Here is a 19,578-nt window from a genome sequence, read left to right as displayed (position 1 = left end):
AGCAAGGCTCCTCCCTTGTCACCACCCATTTTCTATTTTTCTGACCACTGCTCAGCCCCCCCCCCCCCACCACCACCACTGTCAATATTACTTTTTTGGCAGCCTTGTGAGCTGTGGAGGTGTGCGATCAGTGTTGTGACTCTCAGATTTGTGTCCTGAAAGGGTTCCACCCCCTTTTCCCCGGCGCTGGTGTCGTCAGCACAACCACGTGCAGCTCTATTTTAAAGGGAGGGCGTCAACGTCGGACCCGCTCTTCTCTAGCCGGTGGGGACAGGAAGCGGACTCTGTTCCTAACTCTCCCTGCAAGACATCAACTTGCGTTAGGGACATCAGACCTCATTACAATACATTTTTTGTACCCTTCTGCCCCACCGACAGGCTTTGAGAAGAGGCGTTCTTGCGGCCACCAGGCGACGTTTAGCCATGAAGTGGGGCTGGGTGTTTTTGGGAGTCTTCCTCTCACTGGGGGCCCTGTCCTGGGGGGAGAAGGGCTTGGAGGTCCCCGAGTATGATGGCAAAGACCGCGTCCATGTCCTCACTTCCAAGAATTACAAGTCTGTCATGAAGAAGTATGACGTGATGGTAATCTACTACCACAAAAATGTGGCTGGGAGCCGCAATGCCATGAAGCAGTTGCAGATAGAGGAGCTGGCTTTGGAGGTGGGTTTCCCCCAAAGCATGACACTGGATGGATCTGTGGCGCGTTGCCTGGGTCATGATCGGAAGAGGGGAGGGACGTAAGGGGTCTTGGATTTTCTGCACTTGGGTATTCCTGGATGTAATCTTGGCGTTTGCACTTTGGGTTTCAGATGAGCGTGATTGTGGGGTTGAACGATGCAGATTACTCAGTGAGGTCAAGTTCACTGACTTTCAGCCTTGGCTTTATGCCAAGTTTGACTGACGAGATGCTGAGGAGAGGCGGGGAGTTTGGACAGTGTGGTGATTGAAGGAAGGAAGTACTGAGATGTGTGCAAATGAGTGCAACATATGAATGCGGTTTACCTTTACTCATTGCAGACTTTTGATTGCTGTTGAAAAAATAACTAGAAACTGATTTGCTTTTGAGGCAGTCAAAATATTTGCATTGAATAACAAACTCAATGCAATGTCCAAATCTCCAACTTTCACAGTCATATACAATCCTGTCTCACTTGCATTAACTCCCCTGCTAAAGTCTGAGGACGCGAAGTATTTTAGTGGCCCTAATCATGCAAACAAATCTTCTTTAACACAAATAAGGACATAAATTATTTGGAATTGTATAAAAAATACATTGCAGTGTGGACACATTGTATGTGGTTGCGTTAATGCGCAGCTTCGTAGCTCTAACGTACTGCAATCAACACTGAGCATTAGTGTTGGTGCAGGTGCAGAACATCAAGTATGTACACTACGCGCAGTGATGATTGCTAATTGAAGTGTTTTGTATAGCAGCCAATCAGTGCAACCTCTAGTTATGTGTTTGGGGTTTTTCCAATGAATACACATGTTTCGATTGCATTATCTTGGATTGTTCATATTTTTGATCATCTGGTGTCTCATATCTGCAGCTGAGAAGCAATAAGACCTCAAACATATACATGAATGTGTCAAAATTATGCTGCGAAAAGTAAATGTGTGCTCTTTCTTTCAGCAACTATGCTCTAGTACCTTTGAGCTGGACACTTGCTTTTAGTTTACGCAAGAGACGATGCTTACAAGTGAACAGTAGCAGGAACGTGTGTGTGTGTGTGTGTGTGTGTGTGTGTGTGTGTGTGTGTGTGTGTGTGTGTGTGTGTGTGTGTGTGTGTGTGTGTGTGTGTGTGTGTGTGTGTGTGTGTGTGTGTGTGTCTGTGTATGTGTTCTGGAGACTTGACAAATAAGCCTAAAGCGTTCTGCACTTGCATGCCCACAGTGGATGCAAATGTGCCCCACAGCCAGCCAGTATATCCACCACAGCTACGCTCTGCCTGTCAGAGCAGCAGTGTCTTCTTACAGAGGCACAGTGTACCTTTCACTAGCCTGCATAAGTCACCTCTGTAAATAGCCCTGGACAGAGCTGCATGCTTAGCAAGAGGCTAAAAGCCCTTGTGGGACAGACGGAGGGTTTCGAAGCCGTATTTCACACAGACTGCTCCCTGCCTGCTATACGCTGCTTCCTCAGCTGCACACTCTTTTCGATGTTGTATCACTACATCACCCTGGGGATGTGGGCTGGAGTCCTAAACCATCATTTGCACACCCAAGTCACTGGATCTGATCAATCTACTCATGACGCTGCCAAGTGGGGCTAATTGGCTTGAGGAAGAGGTGCTTACTGGAACAGGTCCCTGCAGGACTCTTACAGACTTCCTGCCAGTTGTGACAATTCATCCAATCAGGAGCAAGCTCTTGAGGCGGTCAGAGGGGATGCTTAAAATAGCTGCTCATTACCACCTTTGAATGTGGTAGCATGAATTATTTAAGGGAAACACTCAGGGACACAAATCTTAATTATTTCTGAATGAAGCTGCGGCTCCACACATCAGTATCAAATGCACAGGTCCTAATAGTTTTTCTTTCAAGTAACAACAGAGACAATCTATCTATCTATCTATCTATCTATCTATCTATCTATCTATCTATCTATCTATCTATCTATCTATCTATCTATCTATCTATCTATCTATCTATCTATCTATCTATCTATCTATCTATCTATCTATCTATCTATCTATCTATCTATCTATCCATCCATCCATCCATCCATCCATCCATCCATCCATCCATCCATCCATCCATCCATCCATCCATCCATCTATCTATCTATCTAGATCTGCATGTTAGAAAAGATAAACATAGTTGTGCAGGTCCAGACGTTCAGCAAAACCTTCGGACGTTCACTCTCTGAAAACAAACCGCAGGCCCACACGCCCACACCAGCAACACATGCCGTTGTCAGTGACAAACTCAGCATTTTCCGTCCAAAGGGGACGTGTGCAGGCGAGAGTTACCATGTCACTCCGAAAATATGCCCATCATCTCACCTTTGACCATAGCAGGAGTCATCTTAGTCTGTGAAAAATAATCCAGTGCATCCTCTGAGCTCTGACGGGCCGTGATCAGTTGCACCTTTGACTCTTCCGTAGTCGTTGTGAATAAGCATTGCAACTCCATGGAATAAAGAGACATGCAACAGACACATTTATACTTAAAAACAACAACAACAACAACAAACAGCCCTAACTCTTAAACATCTGAAAAGGTAGTGTCTAAAATGTAAGTAATATCACTTTCATGCACTTTCACGAGTCTCTGTAGAATCCAGGTTGTGAAGCTCATTTGAATTTCAGTTTTTGCTGTTAGTATCTAGTTAGTAATTACAAAGAAAGTCTCTGCTGCGGTTACTATTCAATCTGCCACTTCTTTTGGAAATGAGGACAAACTGTTGTAGATGCTGGGATGCTGGGGCTGGTTATCTCGCTAATTGCAGTACCCATAACTCCATGAGGCAACAGGTGTTTTTCTTATTTCATAAGTAAGGTAGTCATCATGGCTCCTTCCTGTGTGTGGTGAAATTAAACTAATCTAAGAAGTCCTGGTAGTACTTTAAAAGCCGAGTTCAAATTTGTCTGGATGTTCCTATTCCTCCACCAGTCTGACATCAATTTAATGTGTCGGCCTCATCACCACTCTGCTCACAGCAGCTTCTGCAAATGTCACGGTGGCCATCTAACTAATTCAGACCCTGAAATGTTATTAGAGTAGCTTCTAACAGAGAACAAGTTTGATAAATGAATAAACCTCTGCTGACATGCACAAGGTTCGCATCACTGATGTTCGGTGATGATTTAATAGAACACACAGGACAAGTTATTCAAATCTCCAATAATGCAGAACATGAGGGATTCGGTGGAGTGAAGGCAGCTGGAGGATCAGTTGATGACAGTGTTAGAGCATCAGCAGTGATTCGAGTGTCAGGCCACAATTCGCTCCCTAATTAATAAAAGTTATGAATCTTCCTCACAGCTGGTGAAACAGATGATGAAGCCTGGATAAAACAACCAAGCTGTACCTAAACACTATGAACCACATTCATGTCAGAATTTATTTATTATTTAAAGCTCATACTACTTGGCCTTTTGCAAATTTGTCACACAGTCTGGTCTTCTGCTCATCCCACAAATGCATGTTGTCGCCTCAACGAAACAGTCAAACCACCAGACAATAACTTTAGTTTATATGTGATGATAATGTGTCCCCAGTGGGAACTGGAGAGAAACGATGATGTAAATAGGAAGTATCATATCAAGAAGGAGAAAAACAAAGAAAAAGCTTTTCAATCTCCCTCTTTTCCGTTTCCTAATTGGGTTGTTACGTCCCTTACAACCGGAGTCGGCAAATGTCTATTTTCTGCTCTCTTTAACACCGGTTGACATGCATGTGACGAATGGATGAAAAAAAAAGTGTTCATTTTGATGGCTGTTTTCAAACGTTGTTTGGTAGAGATCTGTGCAACTGTTTACGTCTTTGTTTTCTGCTAATTCCGTGTGTGTTTATTTTCGCTTCAATCATTTTAATGAAGATGAATTCAGGTAGTCAAGGCTTGACTTTCCTAACGAGTTAGTCACACAATATGAATACAGCATATCTCACCTGCAGCTCTTTGCCATAAAATATCTCCCAATATTATTCTAATCAACCAAACCAAATATTATGAGGTCAGTGAAGATATAATTAAAGACTAATGGGTGCAGAATTACAACCACACACAGAGTGATGACAGAAATAATGCCGCACCGACTAAACATTTTGAAATTATCACGCTTAAAAATATATACTTATAACTCTGAGAATGGTGGTGACCATCTCCTCCGGCTGGTTGGCAGTATGTCTCTTCTACATCTTCGTCAGCAGTCTAGCAGTTTGAACTGTGACCTTTGGCATGCTGCATACTGTAACGGCCCGCACTCATCAATCATGGCGCGGCACACAGCTCGGATTACTGTGAACCTTTACTTGCCAACATGCCAGACTTCTCTTTATATGCAGCCATTGTTGCTATGGCTCCTCATGCACTCCCCAGTAAACTGTGCAAATGGACACTGAAGTTAGACTTTCTTTAATGTCACTCCTCTCTAACTGTGACTCCTGTAGGAAGCCATAATCACCACATATATGTTGATCTTCGGCAATCATAAAGAGCTTTTTAGAGAACACACACGCAATTACATGAATGCAGGTAGTCATGGTTAAAAATATATAAAAAAATGAAAAATAGATTAAAATATACGCTCTGATATAAAATATCGCGCTGTGTGCTCAAAACCAGTAAACTCATGGCATATTAACATCTGAATTAATATCCCAAAATATTTTCCCATTGTTTCTAGGAAAAAATCCATGTTTAGTACATTATGAAACTATATTTTATTCATAAAATTATTTTTCCAAAAACTGAAAAAATGCTACTTTTTTAAAGGATGATGCAAACTGGTGCAAATTTACAGTGAAATGTCCAAAATCAAAAAGCGTTTTTTGCTGCATGGATATTCACAGATAACTTATCAATCCATACAGCCCTCTTCTGTACCGTTTCATTCTGTGCAGGGTCACGGTGCATGAGAACCAATTCCAGCGAACTATGGGTTGAGGCAGGATACACCCTGAACAGGTCACAGGTCCATCACAGGACGAACACAGAGAGACACACACACTTACATTCACACCGAGGAGCAGTGTAGGGTCACCACTGAACACTCACATGAGTGTTTTTAGACTGTGGGAGGAAACCTACACACGGGGAGAACATGCAAACTTTCACGCCGTGACGCAAGAGTCTTGGAACCATCCCCAATGTCAGATTGTCTGGAGGGTCACAGGACAAGGGATTTCTGCAGCCTTCAGCATGCATGTTTTAACAATTCTTTAAGAAATTCACCTTCACACTTTGACTATAACAGCATAAGCAATACCTTACGGTTGTATTTTGACCACTACTTTTCTTACTCAATGAATAATAAAAGGTGTCCCATGGAAGGACTCTGTGGCAGCTTGCTTTATGCCTGGGGGCGTTTGACACCCCTGCTATTGAAACACAAAGTACTAAACTTCTCCTTAATTGTACCTCACAAGACGTCAGAGATGACACATGCTCCCAAAGTGAAAAAATGCCGATGCCTGGCTCTGCTGACGCTGAGTTCACAGGGTTCAAGGCGTAAACTTCCACCAGCCAGCAGGGGGCGATCAAGGGGCGATCAAGGGGCGACGCATCTTAGTTTCTTTTTATGAATTTAATTAGTGATTCCAATTTATAGAAAAAGTATTAGACTGCAAAGGGAAATCACAAGCATGAAGGTCTTTAGAAAAATGGGTAGAAGACAGGGCTTTATGAAGAAGAATAAAAGGATCTTCACTAAAAGCAGCAACACAAAAGCACTTAGCAGTGTAGAAAAGAAAAAATATAAACGACAAAAAACACCAAATAACAAATAACAGTTCAGTGATGGTATGAAATGGCAAATGCAAATTCATCAGTAAATGTCAGGATTACACTTAAGCACCAAAAAGGAACAGAAGATATTACCACCGTCATAGTGGCCACACTCACTTTCAACTTTGGCGCCATCAAGTCAGGTCGTCAATACGGCTCAGGGCAAACACAGACGTCTCACCAATAAACCAAGCAAACGTGTCTTTTGGTCCTATCGTTAGAGATTGGAATATTTCAAAACCCATTTATTATTAATGGTCCCGAAAATGTGTCTTGATTGTCACTGATGATTACCTTTTAGCAAAACACCTGATCAGGGAGAAGAGATGACATAGGGTTCCACAAGTCAAAATGTAGCCTCTGCTGGGTTTGGGGGAGGCTCCCTCTCTGTCTCATCTAATCTTCTTCCATCTGCTGGAGAGATCCGGGAAAAGGTCAGACTGTCGCTGTGGTAACCGTTATTCAAACACACTGCTGGAGCCCTCCGTTTTTTTACTGCTCGGTGAATTCAATTCATGGCTTGGATTTTAATGGATGGATTGAAGACAGAGTCGGATGGGGGATTTATGAGTTGTAGACTCAAGCTTTTTTTTTCTCCAAGTTGCTGATTATTCAGCATTCAGAAATGAGATATCTCTTTCTAAAATGTTGCTTTAAGATGTCATAATTTGTCCATAAAATGAGAAATACAATCCAGAATGTTTCTGGTGATAGCCTTCGCCTTGCATATATTCTTCCTGTTCTCATTTGGCCTTGAGACTGAGTCTCGGCTGTAACTCTGACAGTACAGGCTGATATCCAGTCATCACATTACCTTCCCAAGGTTTATATAATTATATATAATTAAGCTGACAAAAACATTAGTCAAGGAACAACTGTTTTTGTGGTTTTAATTTCTTTATTTGAAAATGGACTGTTTTGCATCAACAGCACAAAATTGACTGAATCAAAGTATATTCCCACATATAGCTTCCTCTCAAATGCCATGAAATTGCACTATATGACATTGCAATGTGGAGAAATTCTCCGAAAAATCTCAGAAGATTGCACAGAACATTCTCCTAATGCGTTTCACAAAATATGGGGGGAGGGGGGGCGACACGACAAACATTTCAAAATCCGCCACTCGAGACATGAGTAGAAGTCAGTTCAGGACAGCCACTTTTACAACAATGCACGCTAAGAAATAAAAGTTAATTTCCCCAGCTAGATCATCAAATATGGCTTCTAAGTCAACTGCTTGTTTCTGAGTTACAATGATCAAGGTGATCAAGGCAGTGTAGAAATTAGTCTGCAATGTTCACAGTTAGGAAATGATAAATAAACAGTACGTGTAAATGTTATTGAAAACACTAACATGTTAGGAGCTGTCCCAGCTGCTAAAGATCATCAGATCAGACAAGATTCCCAAACACAGAGAAGACTATAATTTTGGTTTCTTCATCATCAAAACTGATTTGAATAATTAATATTAGGAAAAGTTAATATAAACATGCAGTTTTCTTTTTTTCTGTGCAGGTTGTAAACTGCCTTTCACCTGTTGTTTGGTGAAGTAACATCCCAATATCTTCATCAAATGTAAAGATGGTTGAATGACGAATATGACCGTTGTCATCTGAAAACATAAATACATCATAAATCATAAATATAAATTATTTTGGTTCCAATAAGAAGAGACTTTTATTAGCAATATACAAAGTTAAGTAAAATTTATCCTAGTGAGCGACTTACCAACAATGTTGTTCTTGCCAAAAATAAAAAGGTCTAAACAAAAAAAAAAATCTAGTTTTTACCCCTGTTTCTTTCTGAAAAGCAGCCACATTATTAAAACCTGAATGGTCCAAATGAGAGCGAGTATTAACTCAGATGACCTCCTTTGCATTTTGATCACATGCACCAACCTGTGAACCTGACGGGCTGCCAGACCACCACAACTGACACCAACACCCTACATCCAGCTTCTATAAACTGCCTGTCATTACCTCGAGTCCCCGGGTCCCCTTTACCTCATGAACTTCGCGTCCAGCCCTTTTGCCCGTTTACCCTCGGGACGCCTGTCCAACTGGTGTTACATTGCTGACACTCAAACACCATTTTCACGCAGATCTTTCGACTGGTTGGGCGGAGGCGGTTCAAGGTTGAGATGAAGCAGCTTCGGAAGCTCAGTTTCACTCTTCCTCATTCCAGAGCAGTTCAGACCGTCGGTAATTAACATTTCCAAGACGTTCAGCAGCAACTTCACGTCTCGCTAGGGCCCGTCGTCCCTTTGATCTGAGCGCTGAGCTTTCCTTAGGTGAGCAAAGCATATTGTTGTTTGGACACGTGTGTTGTTATTTGCAGAGCATTGACTTTGATGGGAGCCCGATGGTAAACGTTGTGACGCTTCACACAATGCATAAGGTGCATGTACGCTGCCAGCATGAGTTAAAGGTAGGACTTGCAAGATGGGTCAATATATTTTGTTTGTGCCAAGAAAGTATTTTGGCAGGACGGCTTTGTTTGGCTCTGTGGGCAGACTTTGGACATCCCAGTGTCTAAAAGGACAAGGGATTTGAGTGGGTTTGACAGGAGTAAAATTCATTTTGGGTCAGAGCGTCTTCAGATCAATACTTATCGAAAACCATGAACTGGCAACAGCCTGATGAGCGGTGCACTGCATATATTGATGTACAGAAACTGACCAGATATCGAGCAGAGTTGTTTTGTCCGAGTACATTTTACAGTGTTCAACACTAATTGTGTGAAATAAAACATAAAAAGCTTGTAGAGTGAATAAAAAATATACCCTAAAACACAAATGAAAACACGAAAATCTAAGTTTGTTTTGTTGGTTTTTTTGCTTGCCATATGACCAAAAACTAAAGCAAGAGGGGGGAAAAAATCCACCGTGCTCATTTAAATCAGAATTGTTCGGTACTTGTATTGATCATAAACTACACAAATAAACATGGCAAGATGTTTTTTTCCCCCTCAAAAATTTAAAGGTTAACCAGGGGCTCTAACTTCAAAAAGAAACGCTTTCCTGTAGATCACATTTCCAGTTGTAGCCCTCAGACTCGACCATGTAATTTACACGACGTGTGCATATTCTTTCCCCACGTATGTGATGATTTATAAATGATGTGACGCTCAACGTAACAGACACACTTTCATTTTGCTTCCTGCCTCTCTTCAGTTATCTGTATCGGCGAATTTCTTCAGATAACTTATTCATGACTGCAAAATGTCAAGGAAATGGAGGGGATCAGGGTGCGGCATTAAACATTTAAGTGTGAATAATGTGACCTTAAAACTCATAGTCTTTGTGGCCGACTTGAATAAAGAGAGCAAGAAGTCAGCACGTTTGTGCAATTTACCACCAGGAGTTGTGTTCGGTTGTGATAAATTCTCTTTAAAACACAATGTGGGGATAAAACAATATGGTCCTCCATTACGGCTGTCCCATTGCTCCTCTTTTCATAGCCTGACACATGGGTGGTAATGACTCTAATGAGGTCTTTTTATTTTATCTTCGACATCTGTTTGCTTTGTGGCCTGGGCCTATTGCAGCATTTTTCACGAGAGCACTCATTGGGGTCGTGGTTGTCGCTCTCCCCTCACAAAGAGGTGGCCGCCAGGTTGATGATGGGCTCAGAGAGTTTATGTGCAGCTTCCGCACCTTTTTCCTGTCTGACTACGAGTTTCCTCCTGGTAGTAGGGCTTCTTCCCACAATCCAAACAAATAGAGGCTCGTAGATGTAACTGATCGTCTCCCTGTGTTTGTCCACTGGTGATGCGTCTGTGCCGCACGCTGCTCTTTAATGACGCAGATAAAGAGGATGCATGAATGCACTTAAGTACTCAAACGTGTTATTATGTATGTCACAGTGAAATGACTACCTTTAAGTGAGTTGAAATGTCTATTTCAAGTGTTGGGGAATGATAATAATATCACTACTTTTGACAGTGACATGTTCACACCCAATTGCTATTTAGAAATCATCTGACTCTAAGATTTATTTATGATGCTGCATCTCCACTCAGTTGTCTTTACAGTAGGTTGTAATGAAACCACACACACATGCGTAGAGAACAATACTCTTAACCATGGCGCATACACAGACATTTTTATAGACAGATGACGAAGTTGGCTTGGGGCCTAAATGAATTGTTTAAGAGAATCACTCTCCGGCAAACTGATGAAGCTCAAACAGACCTTAATGAGCGACTCAGTCATTCAATAATCTATTTGTTCATTATTGAGACGGACACACATGATGGAGACAAGTCATTCAAGAATGAAGGTAGATGTTATTAATCCACTGCAGGTAAAGTAACTGCAGTCAGGTACTAATATACAGAACTCTCACCCAGATATTATCAACATCCAGGTTTCCTATTACTTGTCGCATCTTATTGAACATTCCATTGGTATCTTCTCTGAGCTTTGATGTTTGTTGGGGGTTTTTTTCTGACAGAAGCTTTTATGTAACCGAACAAAATGAGCTTAACGAATGCAGCGGGGACTCCGAGTTTATTAAGCGCGATTGCCGTGTGACATGTTTGTAAAGCCGTTCATTGCTGTCCAAATGAGTCACCCACAGATGGTCTCAGACACTTTTGCCCCGGCGGGTTTGCCGGAGTGAATCAAGGCGGGTGCCCGCGAGGTCTCGGAGAGCTTCCCGCGTATTTCACGACGCCTCCCGAGAGCGCGTGTCGCACGACGGAGAAACAGCCACGCTGAGAGCAAAAAGACCGAGGGGTAGTTTTTATTTAGTAAATAAAATCAGCCTTCAAAACGTGCATAACGTCGCAAATGAAATCGGGTTTCAGTGCACGACGCAGGAGGCGCAGGCTGCTGGCAAGACGGAGTTTGTGTTTTATACGTCCTTGTATCTGAATCTTTCATGACCACCAAGGCGCCGTGTTATGCAACCGCCTGGTGTCGAACGTCCTGATGTGTTACAGCAGCCGTCACTAATTTATTATCTGGCTGAGGGGGGCGGAAAGAGCCAGCAGAAGTTTGAAATTCTACACAGATCCCAGGATGCTTGTCTCATAAGAAGATGGGAAATGTTAGTGCTGCGGGAGCCTTTAAACGGCAGTAAAGGAGTAAATAAATCTGTCACACTAAAGATAATTCCGTGGCCATCCATCAAAATGGAAATGTTTAAAAGAAAAAAGAGAGAAATTCCCCAAATTGTCCTGCTGAACGTAAAGTAAAAATGTTAAATTTGACAAAATGTGTCAAAATAATCCGACTGATCATTATCGTGCAGTACACGAATGAAGACCAGCGATTTGACTAAACTCCTGTTTATCGCAAGATAAGCGCCACATTATAATTCCACGCTACTGTATGAGTAAGATGAGCGTTTCATTTTGTGGTTCACGAATCTTTTTATTTCAAGAGTGCTGGTAGAGCATCTTCCTCCGACCCAGTGATGACCCTTCAGATAAACCTAATGAGTGGATTATATTTTAACTGTCATGCTTCACAACGCGGCTGAATGACACTGAGCGAAATGAACAATTCTGAGGTCGGAGCTGGTGTTTGGTTGTAAAAGCACAAGGATTTAAGTGAATTTGACAGGAGAAAGAATCTTGTTTTTATGGCTCGCTATGTCCTGCTGAGAAACACTTGAGACTCATTTCAGCTTGTATTTACAGAAACCACTGCCCGGTTAGAGCTCGGACGTTTATTAACACAGTTTTTCACACATCTTTTCCCCCTCTGTGGCAAATTGTTGTCTTTCTGTCAGATGTTGGCAGGGAGGAATTTTGCTTGATTATTTTTTAAATGCGGCTAGAAAAAACCCCAAAAACAAATAGAAGGTGTCTTGAAAGTCTTATTAAAACTGAGCTGTTAATACACGGGAAGTAAAACTGACACTGTTTACATCAACATTTCAAAATGTTAAAGCAACTTTATAGATTTTTTTTATTTCAATTATGAGCCAGTCTTTTAACAAAAACGTGTGACTAAAATCGTGCACCGAGCTTTTAAAGCTTGTATAAGTACGATTCATAACATGAGCAAGCAGAAACACTGATATGGGGAATCGTGCATGGTGCAGTGTAAGCAGGAGGGGGACATTTCACAAGAAATCTGACTCCCTCTCCAGCCCTGCTGTCTCCGAGCTCATCATCTGGTGGCGCAGCCAAGTGCAGCGGGGCGCCAGAGCACGTTTCTGACAGCTCACCATGGTGCTCTGCCTTCGTCTCCGTCACCCGGCGGCCCGACGGTGACTGGGCATCAGGAGACGCAGCCAAGCTGTTACACTGCCGACCTCTCACTTTAGCTGGGAGCGCTCAGGACTTGTGGGTGATAGCGGGGGAACAGATGAGGGAGGGTGGAGGTGGAGGTGGAGGTGATTTGGACACTGAATTTTTGGGGAAAAATACCCAGACAGAGAGAAAGAGGAGAGATCAGCACGAGAAGTCTCCAGAGTGTGAGCGGGGATGATTGACGTGAGCGTTATCTTGCGTGTCAGGTGTCGTCTTCCATTCATCAGCTCGGCCGGCCTGCCTCCTACACACCCGTTTCCATATGTTAACACATCTCAGCCTCCTTTTCTGCTCATCAGCACACTTTCTTACGTGTCCGTATATAGCTGCGTGGCTTCCAGCCTCTCTTCCCTGCAGTCACCCCGCTGTGAGCGCCCTCAGCTTCGCCACGCTTATTAATACCCCCCTGTTTCTAAACTGGACAAGCCACTCCGAGATTCTCATTTAACTTCTTTTTCAAATTCATATTGGGTTTCACACATTAATGGAAGATTACAGTGTTTTTTTTTAAATACATTCATTAAAAAAAAAAAAAAAAAAAAAAAAATAAATATATATATATATATATATATATATATATATATATATATATATATATATATATTATTAGAGTACATTTCAGACATTTTTCAAATAATGAAGTTGGTTATTATGGTGAGTTTCATACATTTAGGTATGAATAAAGTAGGTTATTACTAAGTTTTCCACATTGATGGAAGATAGAGTAGGATGTTAAAAAAGTATTTGTCTCATAATCAGTGAATACCATCACTGATTATTGGCTTCACACATTTATGAAATATTTCTATAGGCTTTTTAGATGTATATGAGATTAAACCAGTTTACAAGAGTAGTTATCTCACATGTATCCAAGACAGCAGCGAGTAGAGTCTTTCACACTAGACTATTACAGTAGTTTTCTCAAGTTTATATCTCACAGTATAACACATTCATGAAATATTATAGCAGGTTATTACGATATATTTCTCTCAAAATAAAATAGACTATTAGAGATAGGTTTCTTACAGACATGTGGGGACATTACAGTAGGTTTTACATATTCATGGAAGGCTATAATTTTCACTTTTATGTTGAACCATCGCAGATTCCTCCCATTTATGGAAGATAATTGTCGGTAATTATCACTTTTCACACCTTGATAAGTTTTTGGCATGTGTTGCATAACGTCACAATATGTTTTTAAACGGGATGTGACATTACAAGAGGTTTCTTAAGTTTACGTAGGATTACAGTAGGTCTTCTGAATCACCAGCAGATTACATTTACTTGTCAGTTCGGGCAGAATGATGATTTATAATAGAACATGTTGATATGCAAATTTGTATCTTCAGCTTTGAACTGCACTACAGTCAAACACCAGTTTCTGACAGAAACACTATTGTTTTATATGTTTGTGATATTGTGTATAATACACCAAAAAACTATTTAAGTGAGGCAATGCTTATATCGATCTATATTTACACATAAGCTCAATACTTCAGTTAATACATGATTTCTCATTATAAAGCCCATTTAATTCAAATTTACTGAAGATAATATATGCAGAAGAAAGATACACAAAACGATCTAAAATATTTGTAAGCTCATGTAATGGTCATTAACATGAGGGCAGATTTATTTTAATTTCACAGATCTTTAACACGACATGAAATACAGTCCTTGTAAATTAATTTGCGTTCCAAGGCTGTTGGGTGTGATTATAAAAACAAACAAAAAAAACCTACTTTTGTGAATCACTGAATACAGTAAAAATAAACACATATAATGTAAAGCCGACCAAATCCATACCTACTTGTCAGTTTTTTACTGGGCCAGAATGTCTTTAAATATGACACATTTTTGATTGGATTTCTGAAAATTGATCCAGGGTGGTAATCGTGATTTATATCAAACGCATCAGTCAGGTGCTCTGTCTGGGAACAACTAAACTAAAGACCCTAAACCCCAGGATTAGTGATTGTTTTAGAAGCATAATACATGTTTTTTCCCCCCTTAGAAATCACACAAAAGCAAAAGTTGAGCAAATGTTTCAATCATATATTCAGTGACTGTCATACATTTACCATTCCGAGGTTGGGAGGAACAGAGAAACGTGATTAAATGTGCGCCCAACTAAGGCTTAAAGCCACGACCGTTTGTATGAGATGTTGAAACGCACCGTGATCCTCAAACTCTGATATGAGAGTGTGTGAATGGAGAAAGCCGATAACGTCACAGTGTGTACAGAGCTTCCGTCAACCTGACACACTTTCAGTGTTTGGGTTTGGACCTATTCTCGTCTCCCGTGAAGGCTGCTCCCCGTTTGTTGTAAGACCTGGACGCTGTGACTATTGTGCCCTAAAGCGTTGCCTCTTCTTGCAGTTGATCACAAGCCAAGCGGCAATTATCTTCCAGGTATGTGGAGGTCTGCCTCTTGTGTCAAGTGCTTCAAGGCTGGGCTGTGAAATACAGATTCTTCTGCTGCTGCAGTTATCCGCTAAACGCTCCTCCACTCCATTGAGTTGCCGTTTAGTTTAAAAAAAAGAAAAAAAAAAGAAGAGAAGTTACACAAAGGAACTGCATACATCATGAACTGCTTTCAAACTCCAGCAGCAGCAGCAGCAGCAGCAGCAGCTTGGGCTGTACTTGTTTGACTTCACTTTTCAGACCAGAAAAGTCAATGTATATGGTTTGGGTTTGAAATCTGCCATTCATCGATTCATCAAACTCTAAAAACGCTCATCCATCCTGCCACCCATCCATCCACTGCTCCATCCATGAAATCATTAACAATCATTCAAGCCTTAAGCATCATTTACCCCTGAATAAATTTGCTGCGAAAACAGAAAAAAACTACAAAAAAAGCTTTGAATACACTTTTTGCAAAGTTAAGATGCAAACATCTCCGTGTCCCTCTGTGAACTTCACTGATTTCTAACCTGCACAGATTAAAAAAGCCCTAAACTCTCTATAATCTGGTAATTACTGATAAACTGCCCTATGTTTAATCAAGAGCCAATATATCAGTTTACGGTCGCACCAATGCGTCTTCATCATTTCAAATGTTGCCGCTCTTTTAAGGAACATGCATTTGTGGGATGAGCAGCAGAGCTGAGGCACCAATAACAAAAGCAACCCACCTCGGCTGCTCATCCCACAAATGCAGAATTTCTAACAAATGCGGCATCACTGGAAAGGGAATTGAACCTTTTTTCAAACAGCACAACATTTATTCCAAATAAGCTTAATTCCTTACTTTCTTACGCTATATCTCAACTACAGGGAACAACTAATGCATACAGAAATTAAAGTCGTTCAGGGGCCAAACAGCATATTTAACATCATGTTCTAGAGTTTATCTCACTTGTTCAGATGCTCTGAGGTGCTTCCGTCGCTATGAATGTTACCCATTTCACACCGCTGCTTTCGCAAGCTGCTGCATAATGCTTTTTGACTTCATCTGACTTGTTAAAGTGGGGCGTTGGGATACTTTAACTCGCAGGTACTAAAAGATGTGGAAAGCAGTACCGTGCATAGGATTATTGGATGTATTTGTGGGGAGAGGTGTGCACTGGAGCCAGTGTTTACAGTATGTGTATATACGTATACTGTGTGAATGCGCATGTCTAGTGCAGCGTGTGAGCCCCTCTCCTTTCCGCCACACCTGTCGCGCCGTCTCCATGCCTCGGCATAGTTGGCTCAAGTTCTGCCCCTCTTGTTCTTCTGGAAAGCCCGCTGTCCGTCCTCCTCTTGCCCAGGCTATGAGGGCTGTCAATTGTTGGCTTCGGTTTCACTCCGATTTAGAAAGTGCAAGGCAGCAATCCAAGCTTTTGCCTCCGGGGGCCTTGAAATGGAGATGAAAGGCCAAGGGTTTGCCCGTGTAAATGAAGCTGAAAGTATGATTTAATGGCATCCTGAGATTAGAGGAGGTCCATCGTGGACAGACGGTGACAGAATCAACACAGACAGGATACAACTTTCGCTCATCTCTCAACTGCCTCGCCTCTCTGTGTCCCCTCTCTGTCACTCTGCCCAGCTTGCGGCACAAGTTCTGGACGATCTTAATGACGAGGACATTGGATTCGGCCTGGTGGATGAGAAGAAGGACTATGCTGTAGCCAAGAAGCTGGGTGAGCTTAGCAGATAAAGAACCTTCAAATCCCACCACTTTTTCCTCAAGCCATCTCAAGCATTTTCATGGTGTTTGTAATCCATAATGTGCCACAAATCTCACAAAACCACAATATTTCACAAGATTTCTCATTGAATTACAGTTAGATATATACAGTCAGATATATCCTGCACTAGGAGCTCCGCAGACTTCAAAAAGTGATTTAAAACACTTCTTTTAAAATCTATGAAGCCGATGAGTGTTTGTTATTGGACAGTTCAAATCTTTCCTTTATAGATTGTTTGCTATTTTGCTTGTTTTTGCTTTCTAACTCACAATGACGGTCTCAGAAGACAAAACATTTTTCCCAAACACGGATGTGTTTTTGCCCTGTTGCAAAAACTTTCAACTCTTGCTCACACTCATAGATCTTTGTAATTAACATGATAAAATATCAATCAATGTGACACCGTATTTAATCACAATGGTGGCTAAGGTTATGAACCTTTTTGTAAGTAACTCATGAGATTGTTGGACTGAATGAGAGTTTTGAACCTTTCAGGGAAACACAGTAAGAAATATTTCACCTTTTAGACACAATTTCAAGACATGTATCAGAAAATATGCGTAATTTTGGGTGAGTTTCCTACTTTTCTGCACAGAATTGCTTCGAAATGAATGACACGTATTGATGCCTGTTAATTCCATATGTATGATGGTGATAGGAGTATTATGGTAAATCTCTGTGTGAAACAGAGATTTACCATAGAAATTAAAGTAGAAAGCAGTCAAAACTATATGCCAGACTGGAAAAAAAAAAGAACAAAAGATCTAAATATATAAATGTTATACAAGATAAAATTGTTTTTCAATAATTTAACCTGTATTCCATCAGTTTGCAACTTTGGTCATTGTGGATGTTGCAGAAGTGTCATCCTTACTAAAGGGTTGAATTACGATTGAACACATCAATAAAACAGATTTATGCCCATTATGGAAGCTTATTTAATGAAATTAATTTGATTAACTAATTTCAATTAGCCTGCATGCTTTTGATATTTCTCCACCTTAAGCAGGACAGCAAATTGGGATGATTACAACTGATTACCAAATCTGAATGAGCTTCACTTGGGAGCTTCTGGTGGCCTTTGCGTGCCCGTCAGACCTTGAAGGGTTGACAAATCTCAATACAACAGCGCCCTCAAGTGTGCACGACCTGTACTGCAGCTTTTGTTGTTACACTATTGTAACACCAGTTACAGCAGACCAAACTCCAAGCACATTTGACCTTTGACCTTTGCGTGTTTAAACTCAAGCAATGAAATAAAGCTTGCAGAAAATGACTGACATGTATCATCAAACAAAGATTTTCTGTCTCGCCAGGACTGGATGAAGTGGAAAGCATCTACATCTTTGCTGACAACGAGATCATTGAGTACGATGGCGAGCTGGCTGCAGACACCCTGGTTGAGTTCATCTATGACGTGAGTGGTAACCTCGTAAATAGATTTAACACATAACCTCTGGGAATACACATTTTGAAAAGTGTTGATTGAATGTTGATTCTACAGCAGATGAACAGATTATTTTTTTTTTTTCTGCATTTAGATCAGTCAAAAGAAATTGTGCTGTTACATGTAAATCAACTTAAACAAGCAAGACAGTTGGGAAATAATCCTATAATTGATATTTGGGGGGAAAATGCATCACAAAACACAGTCAAATTCACAGTGGCTAAATTCATAAATTTAACAGGACCAATGTGAGCTCTGACTGCTTCTTGTCCTATTTTTCCTCCTGTAGGTTATCGAGGACCCCGTGGAGATCATCGACAACGACCGCGAGCTGAAGGGCTTCTACAACATGGATGAGGTCATCAAGCTGGTCGGCTACTTCAAAAGCGAAAAGTCTCCTCGTATGTTGATGATTTTGAGCACAACGCCGGAAAACAATCCCTCTTAGCTGGCATAACCTTGGATTTGTGTTCTTCTGTCTTCCGTCTATCCAGACTTCATCGAGTATGATGATGCTGCTGAGGAGTTCCACCCCTTCGTCAAATTCTTTGCCACATTTGACGCCAAGGTCGATATTTTTTAGTATTTCCTTTAGTTTTTTTTTTTTTTTTGTGCACACTGTAAAAAGTGTTCCAAAAAAGTTCCTTTAATAGAGTGTCTCTTTCTTGAAACCCTTAATATATCATATTTACAGTCTATAAAAAGCAGAAACAACATTAAAACAAATCATCAGAATACCTTCAGAGCAGTGAGTGCCAGCGCAATAGTTTGTGTAGTACCACATTTGACCACAAGATGGTGTAGTGGAGGAATCGTTCACGCTTCCAGACAAAGAACAAGACACCAAAAAGAACAAACAATATAACTACAGCTGAAGTTCTGAGCAACCCCGACCCCCAGAGCACGAAAGTCACTTTACTTGAATCTTATAAAGGACACGGAACAGCAAAGTATGACCTTGAGAATGGCAAAAGTAAAATTACGTGTCATAATAGCTAAATTGTTAAATGTTCATCAACAAATCATCTAATGTGAAGGATGTTTTTAGTGCCTTTTAAAGCTGGTGACAGACTTATTCTCATGAAACATATTTGTTTAAAAGAAAAAATGTAGATATATATTTCCTCCTTTCCAGATTGCCAGGAGGCTGAAACTGAAGATGAATGAAGTCGACTTCTACGAGCCGTTCATGGAGGAACCCGTCACCATTCCAGGAAAACCCTACATCGAGTCTG

General features: G+C 41.0%; 1 protein-coding gene across 2 annotated transcripts in view; it reads left to right on the top strand.

The window, feature by feature from the left end:
• Window positions 1-218: 218 nt before the first annotated feature.
• The window catches only part of casq1b (calsequestrin 1b), a 21,640-nt gene continuing 2,280 nt past the window's right edge, over window positions 219-19,578 (top strand). The window contains exons 1-7 of one of the 2 annotated variants that reach the window (XM_080486393.1): window positions 250-660; window positions 15,101-15,133; window positions 16,755-16,848; window positions 18,213-18,313; window positions 18,633-18,744; window positions 18,838-18,911; window positions 19,479-19,578. The exon at window positions 19,479-19,578 is cut by the window's right edge and continues 31 nt beyond it. In XM_080486393.1, the coding sequence (XP_080342519.1) occupies window positions 424-660; window positions 15,101-15,133; window positions 16,755-16,848; window positions 18,213-18,313; window positions 18,633-18,744; window positions 18,838-18,911; window positions 19,479-19,578 (751 nt within the window). In that variant the 5' untranslated portion in view covers window positions 250-423. Of the gene's footprint in view, window positions 661-15,100; window positions 15,134-16,754; window positions 16,849-18,212; window positions 18,314-18,632; window positions 18,745-18,837; window positions 18,912-19,478 lie in introns of both variants that reach the window. The other variant, XM_080486394.1, reaches the window with a different exon arrangement.

Source organism: Lipophrys pholis, assembly GCF_963383615.2.
Source record: "Lipophrys pholis genome assembly, chromosome: 18".
Classification (NCBI taxonomy): Eukaryota; Metazoa; Chordata; class Actinopteri; order Blenniiformes; family Blenniidae; genus Lipophrys; species Lipophrys pholis.
Note: the sequence above shows the minus strand (reverse complement) of the source record. Positions and strands in the feature narration are given on the sequence as shown.